This window comes from Chlamydomonas reinhardtii, chromosome 2 (genome assembly GCF_000002595.2).
Source record: "Chlamydomonas reinhardtii strain CC-503 cw92 mt+ chromosome 2, whole genome shotgun sequence".
NCBI classification, from domain to species: Eukaryota; Viridiplantae; Chlorophyta; class Chlorophyceae; order Chlamydomonadales; family Chlamydomonadaceae; genus Chlamydomonas; species Chlamydomonas reinhardtii.
In genome coordinates, this window is record NC_057005.1 from 4,791,549 (window position 1) to 4,819,245 (window position 27,697).

The 27,697-nt window shown below is 65.1% G+C and overlaps 4 protein-coding genes across 4 annotated transcripts; 1 reads left to right on the plus strand and 3 right to left on the minus strand.

Annotated features, from left to right (window-relative positions):
* Nucleotides 1-2: 2 nt before the first annotated feature.
* CHLRE_02g102776v5 (uncharacterized protein) lies at nt 3-7,018 on the minus strand. Its single transcript, XM_043059747.1, has 3 exons — nt 6,525-7,018; nt 3,083-6,323; nt 3-2,928 (listed from the first exon to the last, which is right to left on the minus strand). The coding sequence occupies exons 2-3, from the start codon at nt 6,105-6,107 to the stop codon at nt 668-670; spliced, it is 5,286 nt and encodes a 1,761-aa protein (XP_042927381.1). The 5' UTR covers nt 6,108-6,323; nt 6,525-7,018; the 3' UTR covers nt 3-667.
* A 521-nt stretch (nt 7,019-7,539) lies between these two features.
* CHLRE_02g102800v5 (uncharacterized protein) lies at nt 7,540-10,668 on the minus strand. The gene is made up of 5 exons (XM_043059748.1): nt 10,416-10,668; nt 10,230-10,309; nt 9,918-9,995; nt 9,156-9,251; nt 7,540-8,571 (listed from the first exon to the last, which is right to left on the minus strand). The coding sequence occupies exons 2-5, from the start codon at nt 10,272-10,274 to the stop codon at nt 8,458-8,460; spliced, it is 333 nt and encodes a 110-aa protein (XP_042927382.1). The 5' UTR covers nt 10,275-10,309; nt 10,416-10,668; the 3' UTR covers nt 7,540-8,457.
* Nucleotides 10,669-10,768: 100 nt separating this feature from the next.
* On the plus strand, nt 10,769-19,890 carry CHLRE_02g102850v5 (uncharacterized protein). The gene is made up of 20 exons (XM_043059749.1): nt 10,769-11,186; nt 11,294-11,368; nt 11,550-11,684; nt 11,961-12,065; nt 12,319-12,666; nt 12,971-13,085; nt 13,215-13,438; nt 13,557-13,778; nt 13,906-14,005; nt 14,195-14,335; nt 14,544-14,800; nt 14,963-15,583; nt 15,788-16,015; nt 16,220-16,344; nt 16,544-16,679; nt 17,039-17,184; nt 17,528-17,671; nt 17,926-18,403; nt 18,794-18,942; nt 19,225-19,890. Exons 1-20 carry the CDS (start codon nt 11,034-11,036, stop codon nt 19,304-19,306), a joined length of 3,984 nt encoding a protein of 1,327 aa, XP_042927383.1. The 5' UTR covers nt 10,769-11,033; the 3' UTR covers nt 19,307-19,890.
* A 497-nt stretch (nt 19,891-20,387) lies between these two features.
* On the minus strand, nt 20,388-27,568 carry CHLRE_02g102900v5 (uncharacterized protein). The gene is made up of 7 exons (XM_001699738.2): nt 24,386-27,568; nt 22,958-24,214; nt 22,666-22,825; nt 22,347-22,520; nt 22,054-22,205; nt 21,793-21,941; nt 20,388-21,615 (listed from the first exon to the last, which is right to left on the minus strand). The coding sequence occupies exons 1-7, from the start codon at nt 26,792-26,794 to the stop codon at nt 21,417-21,419; spliced, it is 4,500 nt and encodes a 1,499-aa protein (XP_001699790.2). The 5' UTR covers nt 26,795-27,568; the 3' UTR covers nt 20,388-21,416.
* Nucleotides 27,569-27,697: the final 129 nt, after the last annotated feature.

Genomic DNA, 27,697 nt, shown 5'->3' on the forward strand with positions numbered 1-27,697 from the left:
CCACATTCGCCTCTCTACTGCAGTCGTCAGCTGCCCCACCGCAATCAGCTACACGCCTTCCATGACAGCGATTCTAAGAATGAACGATGAACGACCGTAACAGCAACAGACAGCAATGCCAAAAGGTCCCTTCGAACTTTTCCTATCCTTTCTATCAGGAAAAACCTCATGTTCAGCTCTAAGTAACACGCCGTGCGCACCGTGCACTTGAGGACAAGGAAGACCTCTCTGGGCAAATAGCCTCTACCCCAGACTATTCGAGTCCATGAAATGCCGCCGACATGAAAGGCTACAGCAGCCCCGCAGGGCCCTACACATAAGGAATGGCCCATGGGAAGCACAGTACCGTACTCTCGGAGTCGTGCAAGTGACGAGCTCTTGGGCTTGCTATGACTGCTTTCGACCGTCCGAGATGCACCAAGCAGTTAATAGCAGTCTGTGTGCAGGCCACACCTCCGCAACAGGGCGCTGTGGCGTCCCCCTCGTTGCTGCAAGCATGCACTACTCTGTGTGGCGACGAGATGGCGCTAACTCTTTTGCGTGCCTTCCTACCTAATTCATGAACGCCGCATGCCCTGACTGGGGTTCGATACGCAACCGCTGCTTTCCTTCCTGCCTAATAGAGATTGCGCACGGCTCGTGTGCGTGCCGTATGCACCATGCGAGCTTAATGGCCGGGGCTGCCTTCGGGTTGCTGGTGATGTGGGCTGTAGCCCTGCTGCTGTTGGTGCCGCAGCGGCACCACAACGGCCCGGCGGCCATTTGGCAGCAGCATGACGCTGGGGGCTGCCTTGCCCCCGCCCTGCCAGCGCTGCTGCTGCTGGTGTTGCTGCTGTGCCGCCATGCGCAGGTGCGGATGCTGTGCATGCTGGTGCTGCGGCGGTTGGTGCTGGGGCGTGCGAGGGAGGGCATGGTGCTCGTGGTAATCGTTGTGCTGGTGGTGCCGGTACAGTTGCGGTTGCTGTTGTTGGTGGCACTGCTGGTGGTGCTGTTGCTGCTGGTGGTGCTGGTGCTGGTGCTGGTGCTGGTGTGAGCGCGGAAGGGCCACAGCCGCCTCGTGCTGCTGCTGTTGCACACGGTGCTGCAAGGGCGGCCAGTGCGGCGGCGGGACGGCTGCACATTCCTCCTCCCGGCCGCTGGCACCATAGCCGTCTAAAGCAGCAGCGGCTGCGGCGGCAGCTGCCGCAGCCCTCCGCCGGTGATGGCTGGCGGCAGCACCATGCACTGGGCTGAATGCAGCCGCACCTGCCGCCGCGGCTGCGGCTGCCGCTGGCCCTGCGGCTCCTGCGGCGGGGGAGCCCGCCGTACCTGCGGCCGCTGGCTCATAACCCGGTGGCCACACAGCGCCATACCGAGCTCGCCGCACATCCACTGCAGCCGGGGAGGCCTGGTGGTGCTGGTGCTGGTGCTGGTGGTGTCGCGCCAAATGCATCTCTTCGCCGCCACAGCTGCCGCGGCTGGCAGCCACCGCCGCCGCTCCGGTATATACAAACCTGCCTGTTCGGGCTCTCCAGGCCGCTTCCCCGCCTGTGGGATGCTCCAGGCCCTCCTCTCGTGACTCGCCTTCGTCGTGGCATCCGTGAGCAGGCAGGTAGTTCGAAGGCACGTGCTCACGTGCTGCGACGGGAGCACGCCCGCCGCCGTCAGCAGCGGCAGTAGCAGCAGGCGGCCAGCCCTCGTCTCCATCCATGGCAGCCGCGCCCGTCGCTGCACCGGCGGCTGTAGCTGCTGTTGCAGCTGCCGACCCCGATGGCGACGTCTGGGGCCCAGGGGCAGGAGCCACGCGGCGGCGTGGTGACGCCGACAGTGGCGGCGCAGCCGGCGGCGGCATGGCTGCAGCCGCCGCCGCCACCGGTGCCGCCGCCGCCGCCGCTGCAGCCGTCGCCCTGCTGTTGGCGAGTGCCTGCCTCTTGGCAGACACGTGCTTCCGCAGGCTGTCCAGCTGCATTTCGATCATCTGTATCTGCTGCTGCTGCTCGTGCAGGGAACGCTCCTCCTCCTCCTCCGCCTCCCAAAACGCCGGGTGTTCTGCCGCCGCCGCCGCCGCCGCTGCTGGACCAGCTCCCGGCGCCGGCAGCTCACCCGCGGTGGCGTCTGCAGTGGGTGCGGCACCCAGCAGCCGTCGTCGCGTTACTGCAGGTGCCTCCCAAAGCTGCGGATACGACCCGCGGCTTTGTAAGCCCCCGCTGACAACTCCCGCTGTCACAGTATCATCCTCATCGGCAAGGAAAGCTGACGCGGCGGCGGCATCGTGCCGCGGCGGCGGGGGCGTGAGCGACGCCTCCGGCACCTGGAGGTGGTGGTGGTGGTGGCGGCGCGTGCCCTCAGGGTCACTGGCGAGCGCGCCGCCACCATCGCCACTGCTGGACCGGGCGCGCTTCAAAGGCGGCCGGATGCGCAGCAGCTGCTGCTGCTGCGGCTGCGGCGCTGGGGGCAGCTGCTCCCGCCTCTGGAGCGCTGGTGTGCCCTGCTGCTCATGATCCGACACACGGGCACGAGCGCGACCCTGCTGCAGCGGGTCCCTGCCACGGCCGCAAAGCCTGCCACCGGCGGCACTAAGCAGCGTTGGAAAAGAGAAGTCATCACCACCATCGCCGTGTGGTTGCTGCTGCTGTTGGCCTTTCCGGAGAGTGGCTGTCGGGTGTGGCGCCGGAGTAGTCACAGCCGCGGCGGCTGTCGTGCTACTTGCACCTTCCGCCAGTGCTGTCGCCAGCGCCGTTGCCAGCAGCTCTGCACGCCCCTCAAGATCGCTGCCGCCTCCGTCGCCTCCGGCGGGTATCCCGCCGCCGTCGCTGTGCCGTGGCGGCGGCGGCGGCAGCACGGCGTGTGGCGGCGGCGCAGTCAGGTGGCCGCCGCCGGCCAGGGGCTCGCTGCGCCTGCATAGCCCGCGTGGTGAAGCAAGTCCATTGTCGCTGCCACCGCCTGCACCTGCAGCAGGCAGTGGAATACACACGCATACATGCTCAGCACACAGAGCAGGAGTTGTTATCGCACTGGGGTAGCTAGGTAAGCTACGTGAGCAGATAGCTAGGGGCCTTGCGTATGCATGCATATTGACAGGCAGTCCTGGCAGTACACTTACCGCTTGCGCTCGCATGATTATAGCAGTGGCCTAGCGGCTCGCTGCCAGCTCCAGCAGCCGAATTGTCCGCCGCCGGCGGCCCCGCAGATGACCAGCGTCGGCGAGCAGGAGCAGCTGTCCAACAGGGGGACCCGTCGCTCGCCGCCCTCAGCGGCGGCAGTAGCGGCAACCCGAGGGGCGACAGCAGTCCGGTAGGCAGCTCATCAGCATCACCACCATCAACATCAACGTCAGCAGCGGCATCTGCCGCTGCGTCGCCGTGTTGTGGCACCCAGCGGCTGACGGGGGACTCTGTGTCGGGATGCGGCGGGTCCGCTGCAGGCCGGCCGCTGCGGCCTCCCTCGGCGGGCTCCACGGCCCGACCGCACGCAGCAGGAGTGGTGGTGCCGCAGAGTGGGCTGAAGCCGGGGGCAGACCGGCGCCGCAAACGGCCCGCAACCGCCGGCTGCTGCTGCTGCTGCTGCTGCTGCAGTGCCGGCGGCGGCCCGACTACTGGCGTGAAGGTCACGCCTTGAGCCATCTTTGCAGCTAGCGCGGCCGCAGAGATGTTTTTGACAAGCACACGGCTACCACCGGGGGTGCCGGCCTGCTGCTGCTGCTGCTGCTGCTGCTGCTGCTGTTGTTGCTGCTGCGCAGGTGGCGAGTGCTGAGTGCCGCTGTCGTGCGCTCCGCGACTGCCTGCAGCTACAGGCCAGTGTGGCGATCCCGCGGACGCCCCCGCTGCCGCTACTGCCCGTGGCACCTTGGCAGCAGAGCGAGCACCAGCAGCTCCGCCGCCGCTGCCGCCACCGCCGCCGCCGCCGCCGCCGGTACAGGCAGTAGCAGCACCTGCTGCGCCATCAACCGCTGCCGTCAGCTCCCGCTCCCCACAGCCGTACCGGGGCGTGTCGACATCCTCATCACCAGCAGGCGGTGGCGGCGACGCGGTGGCAGCAGCAGTGGCCGTGGCAGCAGCGCCACCGCACGCCCAGTCGCCGCCGCTGCTGATGGCGCCGCCTCCGCCAGCGCCTAGCGCGCCACTGCCGTCGTCCACGGTGACATCACCGCTGAGTTCTGGAGCCGGCTTGGTGTGTGGCGGCGGAAGCGGCGATTGCGGCCACAGCGGCGGCGTGAGACACTGCTGCTGGTGCTGCTGCAGCGGAGGCGCCTGGATGCTATTATCGCCACCAGCAGGGGTGCCGTTGGTGCCAGCAGTGCCAACAGCAGTAGCAGCGCCCACCCCGGCGGCGCTACTGCCAGCTGCAGCTGCGGCGCCGGCGGCGGCAGCGGCTGTAGCGCCACCGACAGCAGCTCTGCTGACGGCCTCCAGTAGCAGCAAACGCCACTTCCTGCTGCTGGACGCCGCGCCAGCAGCAGCTGCCTGCAGCTGTGCCTCATCACCACTACTGCTGGCACCCCCAGCAGAGCTTCCCAACACGGCGGCGCAACCATCCGCAGCGGCGGCGACTGCTACTGACGCCGCCGTAGCTGCCATAGGCGCGGCAGTTGCGGAGACTGTGCCGCCGCCGCCGCCAGCGGGGGCGGCAGCACGCAGCGCCGCCGCCGCCTCCGGTTCCTGCATGGCCTTTGGCGAGGGCGGAGGTGCCACTTTGGCTGCTGTGGCTGCTGTGGCTGTGGCTGCTGTGGCTGCCACCGAGCTGCTCTGCGGCTCCTGCCTGCCGACGAGGTGTCGGGGCTGCTGCGCCGCCTGCTGCGTCTTGCGGCTGTTGCCCTCCACACCTTCCTTGGCTGCTGGATCAGCACTGGCCAGTGGTGGTGGTGGCGGTGGCGGCGGCGGCACAGCAGCAAGGCCCTCGCTGCCGCAGCCACCGCCCTCCTGCATATCCACCGGCAAAGGCTCTGCGCCTTCTGCGCCTCCGCTGTTGACAACCGCCAAGCCTGCTGCGCCTCCTGCTGTTGCTCCTGCCAATCTCAAGGACACACCTGCAGCCACGGCTGTTGCTGCACCCTGCGGCTCTGCTACCACCGCTGCTGCTGTTGCGCGCGCGCGCATCAGCACCAGCGTAGGAGGCTGCTGCTGCTGCTGCTGTTGGTGGTGGTGCACACTGCAGATAGTGATGTCTTGCTGCTGAGAACTGCTGCCGCTGGGATGCGGACGCACCGCTGCCAACCCCTGCTTTACAATGGACGCAGCCGATGCCAGGCTCCTGCTACTGCTGCCCAGGACGAAGCTGCTACTGCTGCTGTCTAGGACCCGGATGCCGCCCCCGCCGTCGCCACCACCGCCGCCGCTGGCTGCGAGCGCGGCCTCTGCTGGTGGCGCGTCCGCCAACTCCTTGTTGTCAAGGAGAACGGCCGCGGCAGCCGATGCATTGTCTTGTGCTGCTACGAGTGCCTCTTCCTCAGCAGCGGGTGCTGGTGCCGTCACCGCTGCTGCCGCTACCGCTGCGGCCTGCGCGGATGCGAACGCACTGCCGCCGCCGCCGCCGCCTCCTGCCGCCGCGACCTCCAGAGCTTGCCCACCGGCCCGGTAGTCAGCTCGCTGCTGCTTCTCCGTTGCATATGATTGCGGCAGTCGCAGCTGCTGTGGCAGGGGCGGCGGTAGCTGCGAATGCAGTGCTGCTTCGAACGCTCCCGATGCTCCCGTGGCGGCTGTGGGCGCGAAAGCTGGTGCCGTGCCGCAGCCCGGCTCATCCGCCGCCGTCCCAGCAGTAGAAGCAACCGCTTGCGTGCCACCGCCACTGCTAAGCCCGTGCTCTACGAACAGCGGCAGCGGTGACGCCCCCAGCAGCAGCGCGGGCGAGGCCCCTGGGAACAGAGGCCTTGGCGGCGTTAGCGGCGCAGCGGCGGCGGCGGCGCAGCTGCTGCTGCTGTGGCTACCCATGCTGCTGCTGCAGTGGTGCAGCGCGCGCAGTGCCCCCACATCAGGCTGCTGCGGCTGCGGCTGCGGCTGCTGCTGCGGCTGCTGCTGCTGCTGCTGCGGCGGCGGCGGCGCCGGCTGCTGCTGCTGCACCACGTCCGCATTCACGTGCTCATCCAGTCCGCCGCCATCTCGTACAGAGGCGGCGCTCAAAAGGAAATCCATGTACGCACCCTAACTAGTGTCCGCTCCTGCTGCTGGCGGCGGCGGCTGCTGGAGTCCCGTAAATAGCTGCTGCCGCAGCCGCCGAGCTGCTGCACCGCAGCAGGTGCCTCCGCCGCGTTAAAGGATGGAGCCTCTGCAGCTCGCTCACACCTCCCGTCTGCATTGATGCCCTCTGTCCACCCCACTCCTATCGGTGTGCGGCCTCGGCTGAAGCGCCTGCGGATGCACAAGGGCAGTGTGCACGTGCGTGTGTACGTACGGCCGGCAGCTGCTGAGTGCGTAGCTGACTGCATTATTTCGGTGCGTGCGCAATGCAGCATTGATTGTGGCAGGCCAGAACCAAGGACGTGCCCAGCAATGCACGCGCACGGCGGCCCCACGAAGCAACGGTGTCCCCCGCCCACAGCAGCTGCTCACCTTGGTGCTGCGTGCTGTACCTGCTGCTGCAAGCGCCGCCGGCTTGCTTGCTTGGGCCCGTACGTCCAAGCAATCAACACTCCACTACTACAGCCTAGCAGCTCTTGAGCGGCCCCCGCTCGTGCTGCCACGTTCTGCAGTCCGGACTAGCATACTATGCCAGCAAAGTGTAGCAGCAATCACTTCAGCCTCGCGAGAAGCCGAACGATAACCTAGAAAGTGGCAAACAGCGGCGTTTCTCAGTGTTCTGCGCGCCGCCGGAGAACGCGTTCTGCTGCAAAGAGTGCGTTTTCCGTGCGCGTGACTACGCAACACAGCCGCGCGCCTGCCGAATTCATGAAATGCACTGGCAAGCGCGTTACAGACAGTCAGTTAGCAGGAATGAAAGTGCAGCGACGACGAGCGGGAGCTTGCTTCATTTGGGCGTATGTGTCCTTTCACGTCTGCTGCTGGGACGAACGCAGGGTTGCTTGTCTAAACAAGTTGAACTAAAGTACAAATTGCTGTGTTGCTGCAGTTACGGCGCGAATGAAAGAGCCACATGTCGGTGTGCGGTGGAGGGAGGGCCTATGCAGGCGTGCCTGATCGGGGAGGGTGAGCTCCACTGAGCCCGCCCACCAGGGCCCGTGCGCCCACCATACATGCGGGCGACGCTACCTCGCAGCCCAGTGGTGCTCGTTCGCGTCTGTACATGCGGCATATGCTTAAGAATCAACTTATGTCTTTGCATGAGAAGAGCAGAAATTGCAGGGCACAACGCTCGCGACGTTTGTTGGTTGGGCGGGCGGGCGCGCCAGGCGGGCTCAAGTACAGACAGCAATAATTGTTACCGTGCGCTATAGACGTGTCCGATAAATTACCTGTGCGCTGCTGCTACGAATTTTCACGGAACTGAGTGCTATGTAGCGAGGCAGCGAGCGATTTCATCATCGGTCATCGACGCCATGATGACATGAACATCCTTTTACTGCCGGTTCAGCTAAAATGCGAGGGATCCAGACAAGTTATTAGTATACGACCTGCCACTTTACACATCCTGCCACATCCCGCTGTCGCCACGCGTACAAGGGGAGCGAGACCGGAGACCTGCTAGGGCGCCGCACATCCCGCTGCCACCATGCCACACACATACACACTTGGATTTGTCGTAGCGTAGCAATTCCGCACATGCACAAATGCGGGCTTGTTACTAGCTCCTGCTTGATACAAGCCCGCCGCTAGCCCGCCAACCAGCCCGCCCGCCGGGGTACATCACCGTTGCTTGCTTGCGCAAGCATTCTGCACCTCGGCCTCCCACCAGGCGCGGCTATCTTCAGGCGCCAGCAGGCGACAGCCATCCAGCGGCAGCAGCCGCATGCAGCAAATCTTGCAAAGGCAGCCCCCCCCAAAAACAGCACCAGGACCCGCAGCCCCTCCCACCAGTAGCTAGCACCTACCCGGCTGTCCTACAGCACCACCAGCACCAGCCTCAGATATGACCCGCCGTGTTTGCTGCTGTGGCATGTCTTGCGCTCCGCCGCTCTCCAGTCCTCACGCTGCTGGCCTGCCAAACATAACTGGTCGCTCCGGGCGGGGGCGCCATAGCATGCACAGGTTGGCGCGCGCAGCAGATGCAACTGCGTCAGTTACGCACCGCTTCCTTGTGTTTCACCGCCTACAAGCACTACCGGTACGTGACAATCCACCCAATCATCGCCCCCACGCCCGCCCGCACCAGCCACCAGCTGCTGGACCATGCACCTGCCATAAGCAACAGCAGCAGCTGCTGTGAATTGGCTTCCACCGCCGTCCGTGTGTTCCTGCCTCCTTGCAGCGCCTGCCTGCGCCTGCCCCTCTTGTACGGCAACCCCACTTCCGGAGCCGTGCGCAACCTCGCTCCCTGCACGCTTGTTCCTCACCCCATCCCCGGACCCAACCGCTCAACCGCTCTTTCTCAGAGCTTCTTGAGCAAGAGGTAGACGTTGTTGTCGACCTCGATGGGTTCGAGCTTGGCGGGGTCCCCCGCCAGCTTCATTAGCAACCCGCCAAACGACACGAACACCTCCACCTGAGTCATGCGGCGCACGCGGTGAAGGCAGGACACACAAGAATGGGGAGTGGGGGCCACCCGTGAGTTTTGCTGACAGGGCGGGTCGACCAGGCAGCAGGTCCAGGCGCGGAATCCTGGTAAGTCGCGACATGGAGCCTCGCAGTTTTGCTGTCACGCTGTTAGGCTCGCGGGCGAAGGCTCCCTACGGTTTCCGCCCGCCCGCTTTCATCGACAGGCCCAGTTGCCTCTGGCACGCAACGCGCTGCCCATATCTGCATGGCTACACTGAGTCGTGGCCAAGCTGCGGCAGGTTCGGCCATCCCATACCGACATCCGGCGGCAACCACCCCGCCCCATGCTTGCGGCCAACGCCTCCTCCAGCTGGTGCCACTATCACCGCCGCCGCCACCGCTCCGCAGCTCTCCTGCACGCACCGTGCATGCCCGTTCCGCGCATTGCCCCACGCTCGCGTCCCCTTCTACCCTCACCTCCCGCCGTGCCCCGGGACCCACGCGCCCCGCCCCTCTGCCTCCCCCTTCCGCTCCCTCCCCCTTCCATTGCCCCCTTCCCCCCTGCCTCCGCCCGCCGCCGCCCATCCTGACCTTCATGTTGTTGTCCTTGTACTTGAACACCTTGCCGTGCATGACGTAGTCGTAGTTGTCCATCAGCGTGCGGCGGCCGCTGATGGCGGGGAAGTCCTGTGCATCGCGCGCGGGACAATAAGGGGCCGTGTGGGGGGAATGGCCGCCAGCATGGCGGGAACACGCGGGACAAGGAGCACAAGGATGGCGTGCGGCACGCACTGGGCCGGTGGCGGGGGACTGCACCCCCTACGGGGTGAGGGCGCCGGTGCGGCGGGGCACACTGGTATGTGGCGTGCATCAACATGCCACAGGCCGCAGCAGGCCACGCCACTTGGGGCCCTGTACGACGCGGAGCGGCCAAGCTAACCCCGGCTCTGCATGCGCCGCTCCGTGGACGTGCCTGCGCCGCCCCGAGCTCACCGTGTCCTCTCACCACCATCACACCAGCATCACACCAACATCACACCAGCATCACGACACAGACCCCGCGCGGCCGCAACAGGTGCGGGCCAATCGGTACCCATGCCCAACACGTCCGCTGCACGTCCCCCCCCCAAAAAAGCATGCTTTACTACCCTAAGTGCCGCTAGGGCTGGCCCTTACGCGGCCATCTTAACCCAGTCCTACCATGTTGCACACAGAGCGCATAGCCGCGCACACAGGCCACATCGCCGCCTCCCTCGCGCCTTATCCCTCTTCCCTCCACCTTCCCTCCTCCCGGCGCCGTCCTGTCCCCTGCCTCCTCCAGCGGCACGCCCGCGCTGCACCCGCCTGACTCACCGCGTCGTATTTCTCGCTCCCCGGTGTGGCGTCCAAGTTGATGGTCCACGCCAGGACAAGGCTGAACTTGTCATTGCGCTGCAATTATGGAAAGCCGCGCGTGCATGCCGTCAATGGATGCACGAAGCCCGCTACGTGCTCTGCTATTGCGGGACCATGTGCGACTGTGCGCATATATCCCTTCGCATAGCTCCCGCCGCCCCTCCTCTGTTGGACTGGTCTGCTGCACCTCGTCATGCACACACGCAACACAAACCGGCGCCGTCAGCTCCCAGAAAGTACCTCCCTGCCCATATCCCCAGCCACACGTACTTGGAGCGGGAAGAGCTCCGTGTTGATGTCTATATGCAGGTCCATCTCGTAGAGATCGCTATGGCAGATGAAGCGCGAGACTGCGGACGCAAACAGTGGAGGCAGGAAGCCGTGAGCCGGGCGTGTGCGTGCGGCACCTGCGGCACGCTTGTCACGCAGGCTGCGCCCGCCTCCACCAGTGCCCACCATTGTCAAACTTCTTGCCATCCGGGTCCTTATCCACTACATCAAACACGTCCTCAAAGAGAATCGGCTGGCTGCGCGCCATCTGGCCGTCCCAGCTCGGCGGCGCTCACGCTGCGCGTTTATGAAAACCTAGTTTGTCCTATAATGTCAGTCGGTGAACAGAGATTGCAGCGCTGTAAAGAGGATGTGGGACACGATTGTGCGACGGCGGGCTCAGGCGACAGGTAAACGTAAGGGTGTGAAGCGCAATGCAATCACAGTAAGGAATACACAAGCATGCAGTCTTAGCAAGCGAAAAGCCCTCGTTTGAGAAAATTGCATGCAGCCCATGCCAATTCTTGTTTCTTAACAAAACTCAACAGGCATTCAGAGCAGCGTTATCATGCTGAGCCCCAATAATTACTTGTACACACAACGGAAAGCTTGAGTGACAGTTCTGTGGAACTACCCGCGAATTCAGACTCTCAATGAAATTGCCTTTATGTAGAGCATTCTGGCGTCATATGATGGTATATATAAGTCGCCCGCTTGGCGACGCTGCCAGGGCTGCGTGACACATGCCTCGCGAAGACATTTGAGTAGCCCGGGCTCCCTAGCCGTCGCCTATAAACAGCAAAAATGAGCGCCGAGAACGAAGTTGTCTTGGCCCGGCTCGCAGCGCTTGGAACTACCGTTCGGGGACTAAAGCCGGGAGGCAAGGGCTCGGACACAGTTGTGGCAGTGGTGCAGGAGTGCCTGGGCTTTCTTGCAGCGTGTTCGGCTCAGGATGTGGTGAGTTGCGGCCTGATGAGCTAGCGCTGGCAAACCCGGCCTAGGGTCCGGTTTTTGCTCCGGCACCAGCCCGCTCACACACACACGCACGGCGCGGCTGGCTGCAGGTGAACGTGGCAATCAAGGTGCTCGAGGATGCCATTGTGCTCAGCCCCCAAGCCGGCACCATTCTGCGGCTCGAGGTGGGTCCAAGGAACGCAGTACTAAGTTTGCGCACGTGTGCGTTGGAGGACTGGCAGGGGAGGGGGCCGCTAGCAGCCCCCGCAGGCAGACACGTGCCCGCTGTCACCACAGCACAGGCACTAGCAGGGGGCTGCGGCACACATGTCATCGAGCTTCCAACCGTGCCTCTACGCCCTGCAGGGGGGCTTGAAACTTGTGTTGAAGCACCTAAAAGCAGCGGTGACACTACCGGCCGTGACGGGGCCGTGTTCGCGCATCCTGGCCATCGCCACCGCCACCAGCACCGTCACGCAGCAGGCACTCTCCAAAGAGAAGGTAAGCCAGCGACGGTGCACACCTACTACGGTATGCCGCCACTGAAAGAGCCTTTCCTGTATATGGAAACAGCTTTTGTCCTGACTTGTTTCCTCCTGCAACTGCTCCGGAAGGCAATCGCTCATCTGGGAGCAGCACCCCAACCCGCTGCACCATGCTGTTTGTCGACTTCTCACCCTCGACCCCTTACCCTCTCCGCGGCTCCTCACCCTTGCTCGTGTTCTCTCACCCTTGCTCCCGGCTCCCTTGCTGCTTACCTGGTCCGCGCGTGCGCAGGGCATCGGCGCGCTGCTCCTGAACGCCTGCTCGCTGCACGTGCGCGACCCCGTCATTGCGGCGCCGCTTTGTGAGACCATGGCACACATCACCAGGTCACCCAAGGCAGGTGTACGGCACTGGGCGGGGGACAGGACACCGCCGTACGTGCAGGCGGTGCGGCGCCGCGCCGTGCTGCTCAGGCCTGGCGGCGGGCCCGCACCAGCCTTTGGGCATGGGTTTGGGTGTGGTTGTGCAAGTGCATGTGGTGTGTGCAGACCGAGGAAGAGATGAGGGACAGGATTGCTGTGCCGGTGCCACGCAGCAATCCAAATCCGAGGCCCCACGCCCGCTTGGCGTCTTCTTCCCCTCCTGACAGGGCGCCGTGCAGCTGGAGTGCGAGGGGCTGCTGCCGCTGCTGCAGGAGGTGCTGGTGTTGTACATGGGCGCGTGGCACGTATTCGGCTGGGCGCTCAAGCTGGTCAAGAACCTGGCCAAGTACGAATACGTACAGTACGGCGGCGCGGCGGCGGCCGGGGGCGGCGGCGCAGCGGGCGGCTGGGGGCCCGGTGGGGCGGCGGGGCCGTCGATGTCGGCGCCGGCAGCGAACCTACAGGCGGCGCGCGGCGGCGGCGGCGTGCTGAGTGCGGGCGGCGAGGGCGCGCGGCTGCTGCTGGGTGTGGCGCGTGTGCTGGCGCGCGTGCCGGAGCAGCGGAAGCTCCTCAAGGTGGGCGGGAGGGAGGGTGGGATGATGGGCGGGAGGATGGGCGGCAGGGTGGGTGGGGGCGTGATGGGGGAAGCAAGGTAGCCGCCAAATCATGCCGCGGAGTGGCAGACAGGTGCGGTCGCAGGCAGTGAATGGTATCTTTGCAATGCGGAGCGACGCGTTGGATTTTGTGCATGTGTGTTGTCTGTTTCACGACAGCTTGGAACGGGGCACAGCGCCATGGGGCACAGCGCCAACTTGAGGCTACGGTTGAAACCATGAATGCTCTGAGACGCTTACCGAATTGCCGCTGTTTGGGTCGCAGAGGGCCAGCCGTGCGCTGTGGCTGCTTTGTCCGCACCTGCTGATACCCTTGCCGCCGCTGGAGCCGCTGGCGCCACTGCCGCCGAAGGACTCTCCGCACGTGTCCATCCCATCAGGTAACGCCTCGTCTGCACACGCCCGCTTCCCACTTGACACCCTGCTTGCTTTCACACCGTATGCTCGCCCTGACAATCTAACACCCGCGAGCTGCGCCATTGCTGGTGACGCGCTGCTGCTGCCTGCAGCGGGCGAGGCGGATGCGCAACGCCACCAGGAGTTGTTCCCCGAGGAGTACAACTGGCAGCAGCCACAGCAACCGCCGCTGCTGGCGGGTCAGGGCCTCATGGCGCAGCAGCAGCAGGGCGGCGGCGGCGGCGGCGGTGGCGGTCCGGGAGGCCCGCAGTCGGGGCTGGTGCCGCAGCCGTTGCTGGCGGGCGGCGGCAGCGGTGCGGTGGTGGCGCAATGTCTGGTGAGCAAGAGGTCGAGTGCACAGGGCAATATGCATACTGGCTGTGGGGCACCGCATGTTGCCTGGATCGTGAAGTGAGCGCTTGCAACTGCGACCTCCTGCGCCCCGTCGCGTACAGATCCGGCCTGTGTCGGCGCCGCCAGGGCGGCCGCCCTCCGCGCGGCAGCTGTGCCGCACCCTGGCGGCCACCTCCTGTAGCGCGGCCGGCGGCGGGGGCGGGCCGCAGGCGGTTGACATGCACGGCAACCCAGTGGTCGTGAACCCGGCTCTGGACCCCGGGCCGGGCTTTGGGCCGGAGCCCTTCCACACCTACGGCACGGCCCTGGATGGCGACATGATGGTGGGTGCGAGCAGGTTCGCGAGCGGTGCAGGGCGCGCAGAATGGAGGTAGGGGCCTCGTTTCTGCTGCCACAGCCTGCTGCGGAGAGAACTGCTGAGTACTCACCTCCTCGACCTCGGCCCCGCAGCTGCATGACCTGACACGCATCGCCAGCCCCCGTGGCCTCGTGAACCGCATTGTGTACCTCAACACGGCCTCATCGCTGCGAGGACCGGGCGGCGGCACAGGTGGGTGGCGGCTGTGAAGGACAAACCCCAATCCAGGTCCGCATAGACATGCGCATACATGCGCCTTTATATGGGCTCGACTCCATGCGATCCCGACTTGCACTTGAGCTGCAACCATACCGTACGCGAGGATGGTGGGGTGTCAGGTGCATCATCAGCAACCACTATGCGGTACTCTTGTTCAAACAGGTGACGGCAGCGGCCTGGACGGCTCTCCCGCAACTACCGCCACCGGAATGCGGGGGCAGCGCGGCACGGCCCCCGGCGCTGCCTCGGCGTCTGGAGGCATGCTGCCGGACTTGTCCCGACTCGCAATCGCCGGGGACGCAGGTGCGACGCACAGCAGCACGGGCAGGTCACAAGGACGCACGTGGCCAAGGAGAGAGGGGGGCGAGAAGGCCGTGACGGGCCTGGTGGGGCTTGCCATGTCGTACTGGGGCGGCAGCCGCACTGGAGACGTGCACGTGGCCCTAACCCAAGTGAATCCTTACCTGCCCTCTCCTGGATGTGCTCGCCTCCTCGCGGCTCGTACACACAGGGCACGACGGCTACATGAGTGCAGCCTCGCGCTCGGCGTCCTCCTCGTCACAAATGGAGTCGCTGCACCTGCCTGACATCTCCGATCGCTCACACCACGGGCCGCAGCCCCAGCCCGGCAGCGCGAACAGCAGCGTGCACGGCGGGAGAGCAAACGCTGGCGGCGGCGGCGGCGGCGGCGGAGGCCGCGGTGGAGGGGCAGGCGTGCTCAGCTTCCACTCCTGCTTTGAAAGCGGCAACCTGCGGTGCGCGGCACAGGTGAGCAACGCCGCGCGCTCGCCGCACCCTGTACTGGAATCGCGTGCACGCACGCACGCAGGCACGCACGCACGCACATGTCGGCCACCATCTCCTTTGCGCCCTCCTTGCACAGTGTCGACCTCTTCTGCTTTGTGTTTATGCTGCTTTCCTCGCTCGCAGATTGGCCCCCGTGAGTACGACCTATTCCTGGCTGCTGACCTGAACGACCGCTCAGAGGGCGGCAACTTGTGCCAGTGGTTCTACTTCGCCGTCACAGTGCCGCCGGACGCCTGCAGCAGCAGCGGCGGCGGCGGGGGCGCGGGCGGGGGCGGGGGCGCGGGCCGGGCTTCTTTCAGCGAAGGCTCGGGCCCTGCCCCGTCGCAGGAGGGCGGCGGTGGCGGCGGCGGCGGTGCTGGGCAGGGCCTGGGCCTGGGGCAGGGCCCCGGCATCAAGCTCAACCTCGTGAACCTGCGGAAGAAGGAGTCGTTGTTCAGTCTGGGCAAGCGGCCCGTCATGTGCTTCGTGCGGCCGTCTTCGGCGGCGGCCGGTGGTGGTGGCGGAGGCGGCGGGGGCGGCATGGCTGCATCGCCGCTAAACGCAGGCAGCCGCACTGCGTCGTCATCGTCGACCTCATCGTTGATGGGGGCAGCGGCGGCGGCGGCGGGCGCGCCGCAGCTGCAGCCCCCGGCGGACCCAGGGGTGTGGATACGCGTGGGCACGCACATCAGCTACTACCCCTCGCCGTATCGCGGGCGGCCGACGGTCGCGGGCGAGGGCGCCGCGGCGCGCAAGGGCAAGAAGGTGCGCGGGTTGGGCTGCGCAGCTGAAGGGCTCAGCAGTATTCGCAGCCACTGCCGCTTCAATATGGCTATCGCCTGACGGGAACTGCAAATGCGCGCTGTGCAAGATCACGACCGGGATAACCTGCCCCCTTCAACTGTGCCTCTTTGTATCCTCGCCCTTGGTCACCGTGCACCCCGCTGTGCCTGTTACCATCCTTTGCAGCCATCGGCAGCGGTGGCCGCGGCTGGCGGCGCCGCAGGCGGCGGCGGCAAGAAGGGCGCGAAGGGCAAGGGCACCAAGGCGGCGGCGGACGGCGACGGCGACGGTGCCAGCCCCACGCTTCAGGGCATCGGCCCGGGTCTGTACTGCGCCACATTCACGGTGCACTTCCCCTCGCCCGGCACCTACTACATCGCCTCCTGCTACCCCTACACCTACACCGACATGCAGGTAAGGCAGGCGCCGGGAGGGGGCAGCGGCGTGGGGGCAGCGGCCGGTATGGGTTGCCCAGCCACCTCCGAGCGGGCCACGGCTGCAAGCGGGCGTTGCTGCAGACCGTGGAGGTCCGCAGCTGCTGATGTCCTGGCAGGATCGCACGCACGTGGCTGCGGCTGTGGCAGTGATGTACTGTACTGACCTACTCGCGCAACGCAGGAGCACTTGGACGGGCTGCAGCGGCGGCTGGCGGCGGAGGCGGCGGCTGCGGCCGCCGGCCCGCCCATGTCGCGGCCTGGCTACCTGGCGCCGCCGCCCCTGGTCCGCAGCACTCTGTGCTACAGGTGGGGCGCAGCGCGCTGGGGTCCCACCGTGCACCAGCCAAGACAACGTATGCGCGCACACGTAGCCTGTGCGTTTTCTCACCTTTGTGCTCGCCAACAAACCACCAAAGAGCTTCCTTCCATTGTGCTTTCCCAACACACACACACACACACACACACACACACACACACACACACACACACACACACACACGCACAGCCTGAGCGGCCTGCGCACGGAGCTGCTGACCATCACGGATTGGGCGGCGCCCATGGAGGCGGTGAGGCAGCGCGAGTGCATCTTCATCACCGCGCGGGTGCACCCCGGCGAGACCTGCGCCTCCTGGATCATGCAGGTAGGGGCGCCCGCAGCGGGGCCGGAGCCGGAGCCAGAGCCGGAGCCTGAGGCTGAGGCTGGGGCTGGGGCTGGGGTCGGGGCTGGGGCTGGGGCTGGGGTTAGAATGCCACCGACCACAGCACGGCTTCACCCTGTGCCTTCGGCCCGCCGCCATCCTAGCTCGCCAGATGGCCGGGTGGCTGTGACGGGCCATTCACGTGCAAGAACCCGCCGACACCTTGGGTGCACACCTGTGCGATACTGCGTTGTCTCCAGTCCCTGCACCCTCTCGTTTTACTGCCAAGCCAGGGACCCAACCGTGGGACCCGACCTTGTTCACGGGATGTGCCATGATGTGTGTCGACAATATGCGCGCAGGGCATCCTGGAGTTCCTGTGCTCGCCCGACCCCGCCGCCGCCACGCTGCGCAGCTCCTTCGTGTTCAAGCTAGTGCCCATGCTCAACCCCGACGGCGTCGCAAACGGCAGCTACCGCTGCAGTCTGGCCGGCGTGGACCTCAACAGGTGTGTGAAAGGCAGCGGCGGTGGGAAGGTAGCTGCGCTGCGGGGCGCCGGCGCGGGAGGGCGGGTGCAGGCCGGCCGGTGGTGGACGTGGTCGAAGTGGGATTGATGTCTGCGCGCGGATGTGTTGGGAAAGCACAAGGGGAAGAGGTCGCGGATGTGGGCATATGTGTGTGTGTGTGCGGATGGAGATCACCTCATGCACGTCTTCGGTGCGTACTCCTTTGTGCGTGTGCGTGTGCCTAGCCTAGCGCACTGGCGCCGCCGTCTGGCCCTAACCAACCTACTGCGCTTCGCCCGTCTCCGCTTGCGCAACCCGCCCGCACCCGCCTGCGTCCCGCCGCAGGGTGTGGGACCGCCCGCTGCGCGGTCTGTACCCCACCGTGTACCACTCCAAGCGCCTGATGCAGCAGCTGGCGGCAGTCGGGCGCCTGGCTCTGTACATTGACATCCACGGCATTTCCACCAAGTCAGACACGTTCTTTTACGGGTGAGCGTGGGTTGGTGGCAGCGGCGGCGGCGGGAGCGGCAGCGGCGGTAGCGGCGGCGGCAGCGGCAGCGGCGGCGGCGGTTCAAACAGAGCAGCTGGCTGGCGGTGAAGCGTTTGACAGTTGGCATTGGGCAGGCTGCTGGGGAGTGCGAGCTCGAGTGTGGTGTAATTCTGGCAATGGCGCTTGCTGTATTGCTTGAATACGCGTCACTGGGCGGTGCGCCTGCCTCGTGTGTGCATGCGCGCGCGTGCAGGTGTGAACCCAGCGCCGCGGCGGTGCAGGCGCACGGCGGCAGCAGCCGCGACCTGCGGGGCGGGCCGCCGCAGGCACCTGGGGAACCGCCGTCTCCGTTGGGGGCCGCTGGGCCGCCCGGCATCCAGCAGGCGCCCACGCCAGGTGGGCCAGGCGGGCCGCAGGCAGCAGGGCCCGGCGCCGGGGGCCTGGCGTTGCAGGGTATGGCCGTGGCAAACGGGACCAGCTGCGCCGCCGGCAGCCCTGGAAACGGCCCGGCAGCTGGTGGCGGTGCGCTGATGGCATCGGGAGCGGCAGCGGGCGGCGCGGCGGGCGCAGCAGCAGCGGGCGGGCCAGGGGCAGCAGCTGGCATCGCAGCGCCGCCGGCAGGGCCCAACGCACGGGTGGCCGCGCGGCTGCGCGTGCGCATGTTGCCGTACCTGACCGCCCGCATTTCCACTGACTTCAGCTTCTCGAAGTGCAACTTCAGAATCCGCAAGGTGTGATTTGGCCTGGGCTCGCTGCCAGTGTGTGTCGCTGATAGATAGGCAATGCGGCAGTAGCGCCGCCGATGTTGTTGAGCATCTGCACCGAGGTCCATCACAGGCATGTAGAAGGGCAGTCCAGAGCAGGAACAGACAGGTTCCTTTACTGACGGTGCTCACTTCGCAACCAGAAGAGCGAAGCTGGCATTACTTCGCGTCGTGGGACAGATGTTGAAAAACCCACAAATTCCTTTACAATCAGTCTGCACTTGCCGCACGTCGCACGCGCCCCCGTGGCACCTTCTCGCGCGCACGCGCCCAGGCATTTACCCGCGAACCCGGCCCGATCCCCTTCCTGTCGCCTGCCCTTCTCGCCCCGCCCCTCCCGGCACAAACCGCGTGCAGGTCAAGCTGTCCGCGGCGCGTGTGGTGGTGCACCGCGAGCTGGGCGTGGCGGGCAGCTACACGCTGGAAGCCAGCCTGGCCGGCAGCAGCGCGGCGGCGGCGCACTTTGGCGCGCGCGACTACCTGTGTATGGGCGCCAACCTGTGCAGGTGAGGCCGGCGGTTTGGGGGGTTGTAGATACCAGCCCAAACTAAACCGCCCAATGCATGTGGGTGTGGGATTTATGTTCCGAGAACGAAATGAATCGCCTGAGAGCTCCCCAGAGTTACTTACGGATACCCACCAATTACCGAGAGTTGTGTTGCCGCGTCGACCCCGGTAGACACACGCGCACTCGCATGCCGAAATTATTCCCAATGTGCCCCTGCCCCCGGCGGCTGGTATCTACAACCCCCGTGGCCTGCCCCCCTCTCCACCCCTCCACACTGCAGGGCCATCTGCGAGCTGGCGGAGGTGGACGACGCAGCGTTGTTAGAGGAGATGCACGCGCGCGTCACACTGCCGGCGTTGTGATTAAGGTTGTTGGGCGACACAGTGCGTGGGCAAGGGGCCGCAGGGGTCGCTAGGGATGGAGATAGGACGTGGAAGTGGGACGGGGCGTGGGGGCAGGACCAAGCTGGACGCCTGGACAAGGTCTAGAGCTGCTAGGAGCCGCTACTGACGCACTGTTCAAGTAATGAGCTGGACTGAGCTGCTTGATACAGGCTGTCCTGAGTTGCCGACCGGCGTGTGGCGTGTCTGATTACAGCTCACCATTGCCAGCCGACTGTAACTATCTGGCCGACCGCGGGCATTCGAGGCCCTCTCGCCATCGCCACGTTCCCACACGACGCAACCATGTGATGTTTGGTCAACACATACCGTATGCGATTACCGGAACAGTGTACGAGGACCAGCTCTGAACCAAACGCCGCATCATGCGGGATGCCAAGTATGCCATTCGTAACAGAATTACACGTAGGAAGGTCCACACCTAGAATGGGTCACCTGCCGGGCGCCGTCGACAGCGCGCGTCACCATGCATATGGCGCGAAGCTCAGCCCGACACCCAGCCCCAGCAAACGCCCCTGCGTAAGCACATCATCATCTGGTAAACATGGAGGCTTGGGTCTGCACCATCCAGCAATGCCTTAGCCTCAAGTTTTGCCGTACCCGCACTCATGCCGCATCTCGACGTAGAGCGGCTGATGCAGACCCCGAACTTGGACGGCGACTCAACAGGAGACAGCTCCTGACATTAGCCTCCGGTGCGACCGCACACACACACACACACACACACACACACACACACACACACACACACACACACACACACACACACACACACACACACACACACACACACACACACACACACACACACACACACACACACACACACACACATATGTTGATTCGACAGCAGGGCACAGTAGTTTTGCGCAACATGCGTACAGGCGCCGCGCTCGCACTCTATACCAGGAAGTTGAGCGGGCTCATGCGCCTAGAACTTGGCCGGTGAATGAAAGAGGTACCGTAGTGGGTTGCATATGCATGAGCACAATAAGCTGTCTGGGGCCCTCGCTTTCCCTCGCTTGATACATCCCCCCACCGAGTAACCAGCAGGCCTTATTACAATATAAGTGTACGTCGCCTTTGCCGGCCGGACGTACGCAGCTTACGTGAAGCAGCGTGGAAGACAAGCAAGTGCATGCCTCTAGCGCTTTCGCCAGGGGTGGCTCAATCGCCATCCTGGAACAGCAAATGCACTACATCAGCAATCAGTGAGCACATGGCCATGTCATCATCATTAGGGAAGCGATAGACGCCTTCATTGTTCCAGCAGACGCCAGAACCGTACGGCGACCACCATGCCGCACCTTCATATGATAGGATATGTAATATCACGCAAATGCCAACCCACCCAAGGAGCAAATTCCAGCAGCCAATCCAGCTGTTGGAAGTAAGGCCCCATGTGGGTGCTCATCCTGTAATTCACGCCAGGCATGCCAGCTAGGCCCGCCGGACAGGCACAGGCCGGGCACAGGCCGCATGAGGTAGAGACACATGTGTAGCTGCCACGTGCGCAGCGGGCAACGTGCCTTATTCACTCCCTCAGCAAAAAGGCTAATGAAGATACATATCATAGCATGGCACTCAACAATATTCATATTGCAAGCGTAATCAACCCACACATGCAATTGCGGCAAAGGATGTCATTCATCAGATTGGCTTACGAAAGTGCAAATGCGCTAATCACCTACGGTATGTGTAAAAGGAACCCGGGAAATAATGAACCGCTTGATGGGTGCTCAATCAGGGGGGCTCACCTGCAAGGCCTCGTGCGTTTGTCCACCCCTCAACAAAGTGGCGGAGCCACACCTTCATGTGACAATATGTACTGGAAACGGCCCATGCTATCATAGTGCTGTGCAGCTTGCGCAATTAAGTCCTCAAAATCTCATAGGCCGTTATGCCTGCCCAATAATCGTAACCAGTGCCTACTTGCCTTCATTCATGCAGCTCAAAGCGCTCACTAGATCACCGCACGCCGCAGCTCTCTCCCGCGCTCTCATTCTTCTGCCTCTTTCGCTCTCTTGCGTTCACTTCCCAACCTTGATGCAAAACTTAGTATTGCTCTTGCTCATCTGGCCCGCACTGGGCGTGGCTGGTGCAAACTGCCTGGTTGTGGCGACGCTGTGCTTGACACTGCGCTCTGCTTCATGCGCTGCTCCAGTCTGAGCAGGGCGCGCGCGATGGCGTTGAAGGTGGGCCGCGCGGCCGGGTTGTGTTGCATGCACAGCTGGCCCAGGCGCCGCAGTGGCTTGGGCACGGAGCTGGGCCTGCGGGGAGTTTCCGGGGGTGGGCGACATGCGCGGGTAATCGTCAGCAAAGGAGTTCATGCGCCGTTTGGAAGCCCACATGGAATACACGACGCCTTATGGACGATACGGCGCAGATAAGCTCAACAGCAGTAAACCCTCCCGGGCCGCCCTGCCGCCCTTGATGCCGCCACTCACCACTCCAGCTCCAGCTCTCCCTTTGACACCGCCAGCAGCACGGCGAAAGGGTTGAGGTCCTCGTGCGGCAGCTGGCCGGTGGTCAGGTGCCACGTCAGCGCGCCGAACGAGTAGACGTCGGCGGGAGGGCCGCTGCGGCCGTTGAACACCTGTTGAGGTCATATGAGGCGGTCGGAATTGCAGGCGAGATGAGGTGAGCTAGTTGCACCACAAAATTCATCACATGCAGGCAGTTTGGTGTCAAACAATGCAGCTGCTCACCTCTGGCGCCGTATAGATGACGGTGCCCCAGTCATTGGTGGTCACGGTCGCCGCCGACACACCCTCCAGCATCACACGTGTGCTGCCAAAGTCTGACACCTTGGCCACAAAGCCGCGGGCGTCGCGGGTCTGTGCCTTGAGCAGCACGTTGGCTGTAGGCGGACAACGGCCAAACGCGGGGGATGAGCTCACGTCAAGTTGCGGGAGTGAGGCCGACAAGATGTCAACATGCTGTGACAGGAACCCATGGACGTGCTGAGGCGACAGCTCAGCACACCAGTAACCGCACCCACCTGGCTTGAGGTCTCCGTGCACGAGGCCGCTTGCGTGCAGGGCTGCCATACCCTGCGCCACCTCCACCAGCGTCCGCACCATGCCCCGCACGCGGTGGCGCTTGCTGAGGTGCGAGGCAGTGGAGTCAAAGATGCCGCCGTGGATGGCGCGGTGCAAAGAGCCGCGGTCCATCTCTGTGGGGCACACAGCAAGTGCCGCAGTGCGTGAGTGCCGCCGACATTGCCACTGATACGCAACACCAATGACGAAGTCATGGACGCTCAACAGGCTCTGCCCGCACACGCACCGCCACACGCATCCGTTCCATGTCCCACCCACCTTCCATGATGACGACAGTGAGCCACTGCCCCGGCCGGGCGCCGATGTGCGCGAGCACGTCTGCGGGTTGCGAGGCCAGTTCGTCCGAGCCGTGCACATCACTTGCGCAGGTGCGCAGCTCGAAGGAGTCACGCCGGCGACCCATGCCAGCACCGCCGCCCTGCACGCACGTGACATAAAGATTTCAGCCTTACTCGCAGCCTGCTGGCAGCCGTTGCAAAAGGCTGGCTCGCAGCGGACACAGGCAGATCGGCAGAGCGTGACCCCAGCATACAAACATCCCCAACTTTACCTCCAACCGCGACACGGCGTGGTGCAGGTCCTCCATGGTGCTGATGGCGATGGTATCCAGGAGCGACCGTTGCTGCGACTGAGGCCGCTGCGAGCCCGGCTGTGACTGGTCCTGCGCGTTTGGTGGCGGCGCCGGCGGCTGCCACGCGCTGTCGCCAGGCGTGCACGCCTGCGCAAAGGAGCTGTTGGCATCAGCCGTCGCCGGTGCTGCGACGCCGGCGGTACCGGCGCCGCCGCGGCTGCTAGGGATGCGGCCACTGCCACTGCCCCCGTCCATCACCGCCGCCATATCGGCGGAGCAGCGCGCGTTGCGCCCTGCGTGCGTAAGGGTTTGTTGCGACATGGATGCGGGGATCCCAGACAGCAACCGATGGTTGCTGTTGTGCAGCAGGCTCCGCGCGGGATTCTCTGGCGTCCAGCTGCTGCACACCTCATTGCCGGCAGTGGCTACGAAGCCGCTGGCGGCGGAGTCCTGAGCAAAGGGTGACAAACTGCTCGAGGCCGCGGCAGCCTGCCGAGCAGCGCTGAGGGTCGCCAGGTCGCGATGCGACGAGTGGGCAACCTGGTGGCGCGGTGGCGGCTGATGGCTCCGCGGCTGCTGCTGTCGCGGCGGGGACAGTGTCTCAGAGGTGGTGCCGCGGCCCCAGCCGCTTGCGCCGGTGCCGGCGCCGGCCCGCCGGTCTGCACCAATGCCAGACGCGGCAACGGCAGCGGCTGGAAAGGCGGCGTTGGCATCCGACGAGAACATGACCTCGCTGTGCTCCGCTGCGTCGTGACCACGAGCGCTCCCGTAGCTGCCGGCGCCGGCTCGTATGCCGTTTCCAGAAGCAGCGCCGCCCCCCTCCGATGTGTCGTGCCACGCACCAGGATGAGCCGGCCCCGCACGCCCACCGCCAGCCTCGCTCCCGGCGTCGCCGCCTCCGCCGCCTGCCGCACCAGCGCCCACGCCACCGGGCCCGGTGAACAGGTTCATGGCGCGGGAGGCTGTGGTCAAACAGGCGTCGAAAATTGCGCCTTCGTTCATGCTGGTGCCCAGTAGGTCCGCCCCCGCCGAGTTACGCCGGGAGATGCCGCCGCCGTCCACGCCGTCGCTGGGCTGCGGCCGCCGGAAATGGCTGCTGCGCAGCTGGTCGGTGGCCACCGCGTAGGTCTGCACCATGTGCGGGTGCGAGGCCAGTCGTGACAGCGCCGCCTCCCGCTGCTGGCGTTGCAGCTGGTCCACCGAGCCGCTGATCATGAACTTGGCGGCCACAGGCATCTGGGGGTAGACCGAGGTGGAGTGGTGGGAGAGCCGGAAGGAAGCAGGTTACGGTAATGCGGCTTTGCAGAAGCAGAACGTGGACTCCGTGAGCTTGGAAAAGTCAGCTTCAAGCAATGGACAAACTACATGCGCGCACATGCAGGCCGGGCCACTCGTGAGGCTACTCACCCCGCACCAGGTGCCCGTGTACACGTTGCCGCACGCGCCCGAGCCCAGGAAGGACAGGTCGCGCAGCTCCGCCCAGCACGTGTCCAGGTCAGTGATGCGCAGGATGGTGTCGGCGGCGCTGGAGGGAATCCCCTGTTGCTGCTCCTGTTGCTGTTCGGCCAGGAGCGATGGGTCGTACATTGACGCTGTGCCCGGCATGGGCTGCCCGGCGGCCTTCGTGGGGAGCTGCTGCAGCGGCTGCGACGCCCCGCTGCCGGCCCTGATGACTGACGATGCCGGGTAGCCGAAAGAGGGCGTGATCTCGAGGTCAGAGCGCTCACACAGTGAGTCGAAGGCAAGGTCGCTCTCGAAAGCCGCCAGGGGCGGCGGCTGGGTCGAACACGGCTGCTGTTGCTGGCTCGCCGAGCAATGCTGCACGTCCGAGGCAGCGGCTGCGAATGGCGAAAACGCAGCGGCCGCCTGCACTCCCCGGAGCGCATCCGCAGCGGCGGCGGCCTTTCGCACAGCCACCAGGCCGGGTGCGATGCCGGCCATGAGCACAGGAGGGGTGTTCGCCGGCGGCGGCATACTCAGGAAAGCGGCTGCAGTGGCGAAGGGCGATGCACCAGGGTCCGCCAGGGCCGCAACGGCAGGCACCTTAGGCAAGACTGGCAGCGGACGAAACACGCCATCATCAGCGCCCACGCCCTTGGCAGTCTCCGTGCCCCAGCCCAAGGCAACACTGAACTCCGTGCTTGACTGCGCAGCCGCGATGGCGGAGGTTTGGTACAGCTGCAGCGGTGAAATCGAGGCAATGGAAGCAGCACCAACTGCCGCGTCCTTCCGAAGGACGGCGGCCTCCGTGGCCGCGGTCTTAACGGCCAGCCTTGTCACCTCCTCCATCGCCAGACCTGCACCTGCACAGCTGACGCCCCGATTCGCCACCACCGACGCCGGGAGCGAAGGCGCCGGGAAGCAAGGCAGGCTGGCCCGGGCCCCACGCCGCATAAACGTGGAGTCTGGCGCGTCACACGCTGCAAGCCCCCCGTCGCTCCAGCAGCTCCCCACACACAGCCCGCTGAAGTCCTGAGCCTCCTCCGCCTTCGCCTTCAGCGCCGGCCCGCTGCCGCCTTTGCCAATGGTCGCGTCATCAGCTATGCTGTTTACAAGCGGCGCACGGCCGCCAGGGGATGCGCGCAGCGCACTGTGGCCTGCGTCTTGGCCCTGGGCCCCGGCATAGTCTGCCACTTCCATGGCGATGCCACTGGAGCGCAGGCTGAGAGACGTCAAGCGTGTGGCAGCAGCCCCTGCCGCTGCAGTCGCAGCCGCGGCGAGCGCGGCTGCGGGAGAACCGGCAGGCGATGCGCCAAAGGCTGGGCTGACACTGCTGACTGCATTGGCAGACGCGCCGGCGTATAGCGGAAGGCTGCAAGGGAGACGCACGCTAGCCGATGAGTCCCGGGTACGCACGCTGCGGCCGCTATCGACGGCGCCAGCAGTGCCTGCAGAGCCGGGGGTTGCAACTGTGAGGAGGCTCATCGCTGCTGAGGTGATGGCCGTCGCGCCGCCCAGCCTGCTTCCGCGGCTGCTGTGGCCACGGGCGACGGCCATGCTGCTGCTGCTGACGGGAGCCACGGGCAACGACGCGCCCGCGTTTCCGTGGGACTGCGCGGGACGCGACTGCTGACTGCTGGCGGCTGTCGCGGCTGAGGCTACCAATAACGGGCTGCAGCCACCGACCGACGGCTGGCAGGCAGTGCGCGAAGGCATCGACGGCAGCACCGTGGAGCTGCTCAAGGCCGGCGCCCGGGGCGCCGCGCCAGACATCCGCGCCGGCAGCTGCAGCTGCGGCAGGCTGCCTCCCGCCTCATCTACTGCAATGGCACCGGCACCCGGGCTGCGGTTGTAGGTAGAAGCCCCCACGGCGAACCCGGCCACGCTGCCACCGCCGGCACCGCCGCCGCCGCACGTGTCGAGGCTTGCAGTCGTGCACACAGCGCCGGCCAGCTGCGATACGGGCCGTGTGGGGCAGCGGCCAAGTGCGGCATGTGTTGGCGTCACAAACTGCTGTGATTGGGCGCTCAAGGTGAATGAAGAGAAGTCGGGCAGGAACACGTCACTGCTCTGGCCGCCGCAGTCATCGCACAGGTCGGGGCCCGTGGCAAGGGCGCAGTTGTCTGTTGAGCGTGCCAGAAACGCCCGGCGAGAGGTCCGCCCAATCTGAGGTGGGCGGTGCTGCTGCAGCTGCTGCATCAGAACGGTAGGCGGCGGCAGTGACGCCGCGGAGCTTGCCGCGCTGGCGGAGGTGGTGACCGCGCTGCTGCCGGCCAGGAGCCGTGACGTTGCAGGCGGCGGGTGGAAGGCGCTTGGGCGACCGACCAGGGCGCAGGCGAGAGTCTGGAGGCCAGCAGTCTCGTCTGGTCCATCCATGAAGTCAGCTGCCGATGCGTGGCCAATGGTGTTTGCAGTCCGCGCCTCGTCCAGGCGTGGTAGTGGCACGGGGAGCGGTGTGGACGGTAACGCAGCCGAACACTCCAGCACCTCGGGAAGCGCTTGATGAGACGGCCCACGCTCGCTCGCCAAATTAAAATCTTTCTTCTGTACCGTAGTAGCGCCGCTCGGCCGTGCCAGCCGGGTCACTTTACGGGCATTGTCTGACTCGGTCGGCCTCGGCCTCGGCGGAATTGCGAGGACCGATTCTCCACGTGACACTGCCGCAGCCGAAGTAGTGCTGGTCCTCGCATATAGCGAGACGGTTGGTTGGCTTTTGTGACCAGGGGTGGCGCATTCCAGCGCCAGGCCACTGCGCGACGGGCCCCTGAGGCGTGACAGCCCAAAATCGCTTGAAGGCACAGCCGCTCGACTCCTGCTCACTGCCGGCGCTGGCGCCTCGACTGTCTTACATTCTTCGCTGTGGCCTGTACCACATGGCCAGAAGCACGACGCCAGCAGCGCGCTAAAGTGCGTCGGCATTCGTGCAGGACTTGCACCAGCCCGGTATTGGCTGCATGCGTTAAATCATATTTCCTCTAGTGCAAGGATTACGTCTCGCCCCGCTTGTTGCCCTTGCAGCAGCGGCCAGCCAGCTGGCCTGGCCTTACGCCGCATACTGATGCATTATCATAATGTAACATTGGCAGTAGGTCGAAGTATAGTTTTATTATTGTAAACATGCTTTATCATAGAGCCCGTGTTATATTTTCGAATGCGACTGCGAAGACTGTAGGATGCGAGTAAGAAGTTCTAATATTTCTTCTGGGAGAGCCGGGCCCCTTTTAAATAGTAACCAGGGTTCGCGCTGTGTCTCTGCGTCTCTGTCCTTGCCCTTTCCTC

Bases quoted from the DNA above. Each gene is read 5' to 3' on its own strand.
- CHLRE_02g102850v5 (XM_043059749.1), top strand. From the start codon at position 11,034: ATGAGCGCCGAGAACGAAGTTGTCTTGGCCCGGCTCGCAGCGCTTGGA. The intron at 16,345-16,543 runs GTGGGGCGCAGC...ACACACGCACAG, and splicing joins CGCAGCACTCTGTGCTACAG to CCTGAGCGGCCTGCGCACGG. The intron at 18,404-18,793 runs GTGTGATTTGGC...AACCGCGTGCAG, and splicing joins GCAACTTCAGAATCCGCAAG to GTCAAGCTGTCCGCGGCGCG.
- CHLRE_02g102776v5 (XM_043059747.1), bottom strand. From the start codon at position 6,107: ATGGATTTCCTTTTGAGCGCCGCCTCTGTACGAGATGGCGGCGGACTG. The intron at 2,929-3,082 runs GTAAGTGTACTG...TGCCTGCTGCAG, and splicing joins TAATCATGCGAGCGCAAGCG to GTGCAGGCGGTGGCAGCGAC.
- CHLRE_02g102800v5 (XM_043059748.1), bottom strand. From the start codon at position 10,274: ATGGACCTGCATATAGACATCAACACGGAGCTCTTCCCGCTCCAA. The intron at 9,996-10,229 runs GTACGTGTGGCT...CCATAATTGCAG, and splicing joins CGGAGCTCTTCCCGCTCCAA to CGCAATGACAAGTTCAGCCT. The intron at 9,252-9,917 runs GTGAGTCAGGCG...CGCGATGCACAG, and splicing joins GGAGCGAGAAATACGACGCG to GACTTCCCCGCCATCAGCGG.
- CHLRE_02g102900v5 (XM_001699738.2), bottom strand. From the start codon at position 26,794: ATGGATGGACCAGACGAGACTGCTGGCCTCCAGACTCTCGCCTGCGCC. The intron at 24,215-24,385 runs GTGAGTAGCCTC...GTCTACCCCCAG, and splicing joins ACACGGGCACCTGGTGCGGG to ATGCCTGTGGCCGCCAAGTT. The intron at 22,521-22,665 runs GTGGGTGGGACA...TGTGCCCCACAG, and splicing joins CACTGTCGTCATCATGGAAG to AGATGGACCGCGGCTCTTTG.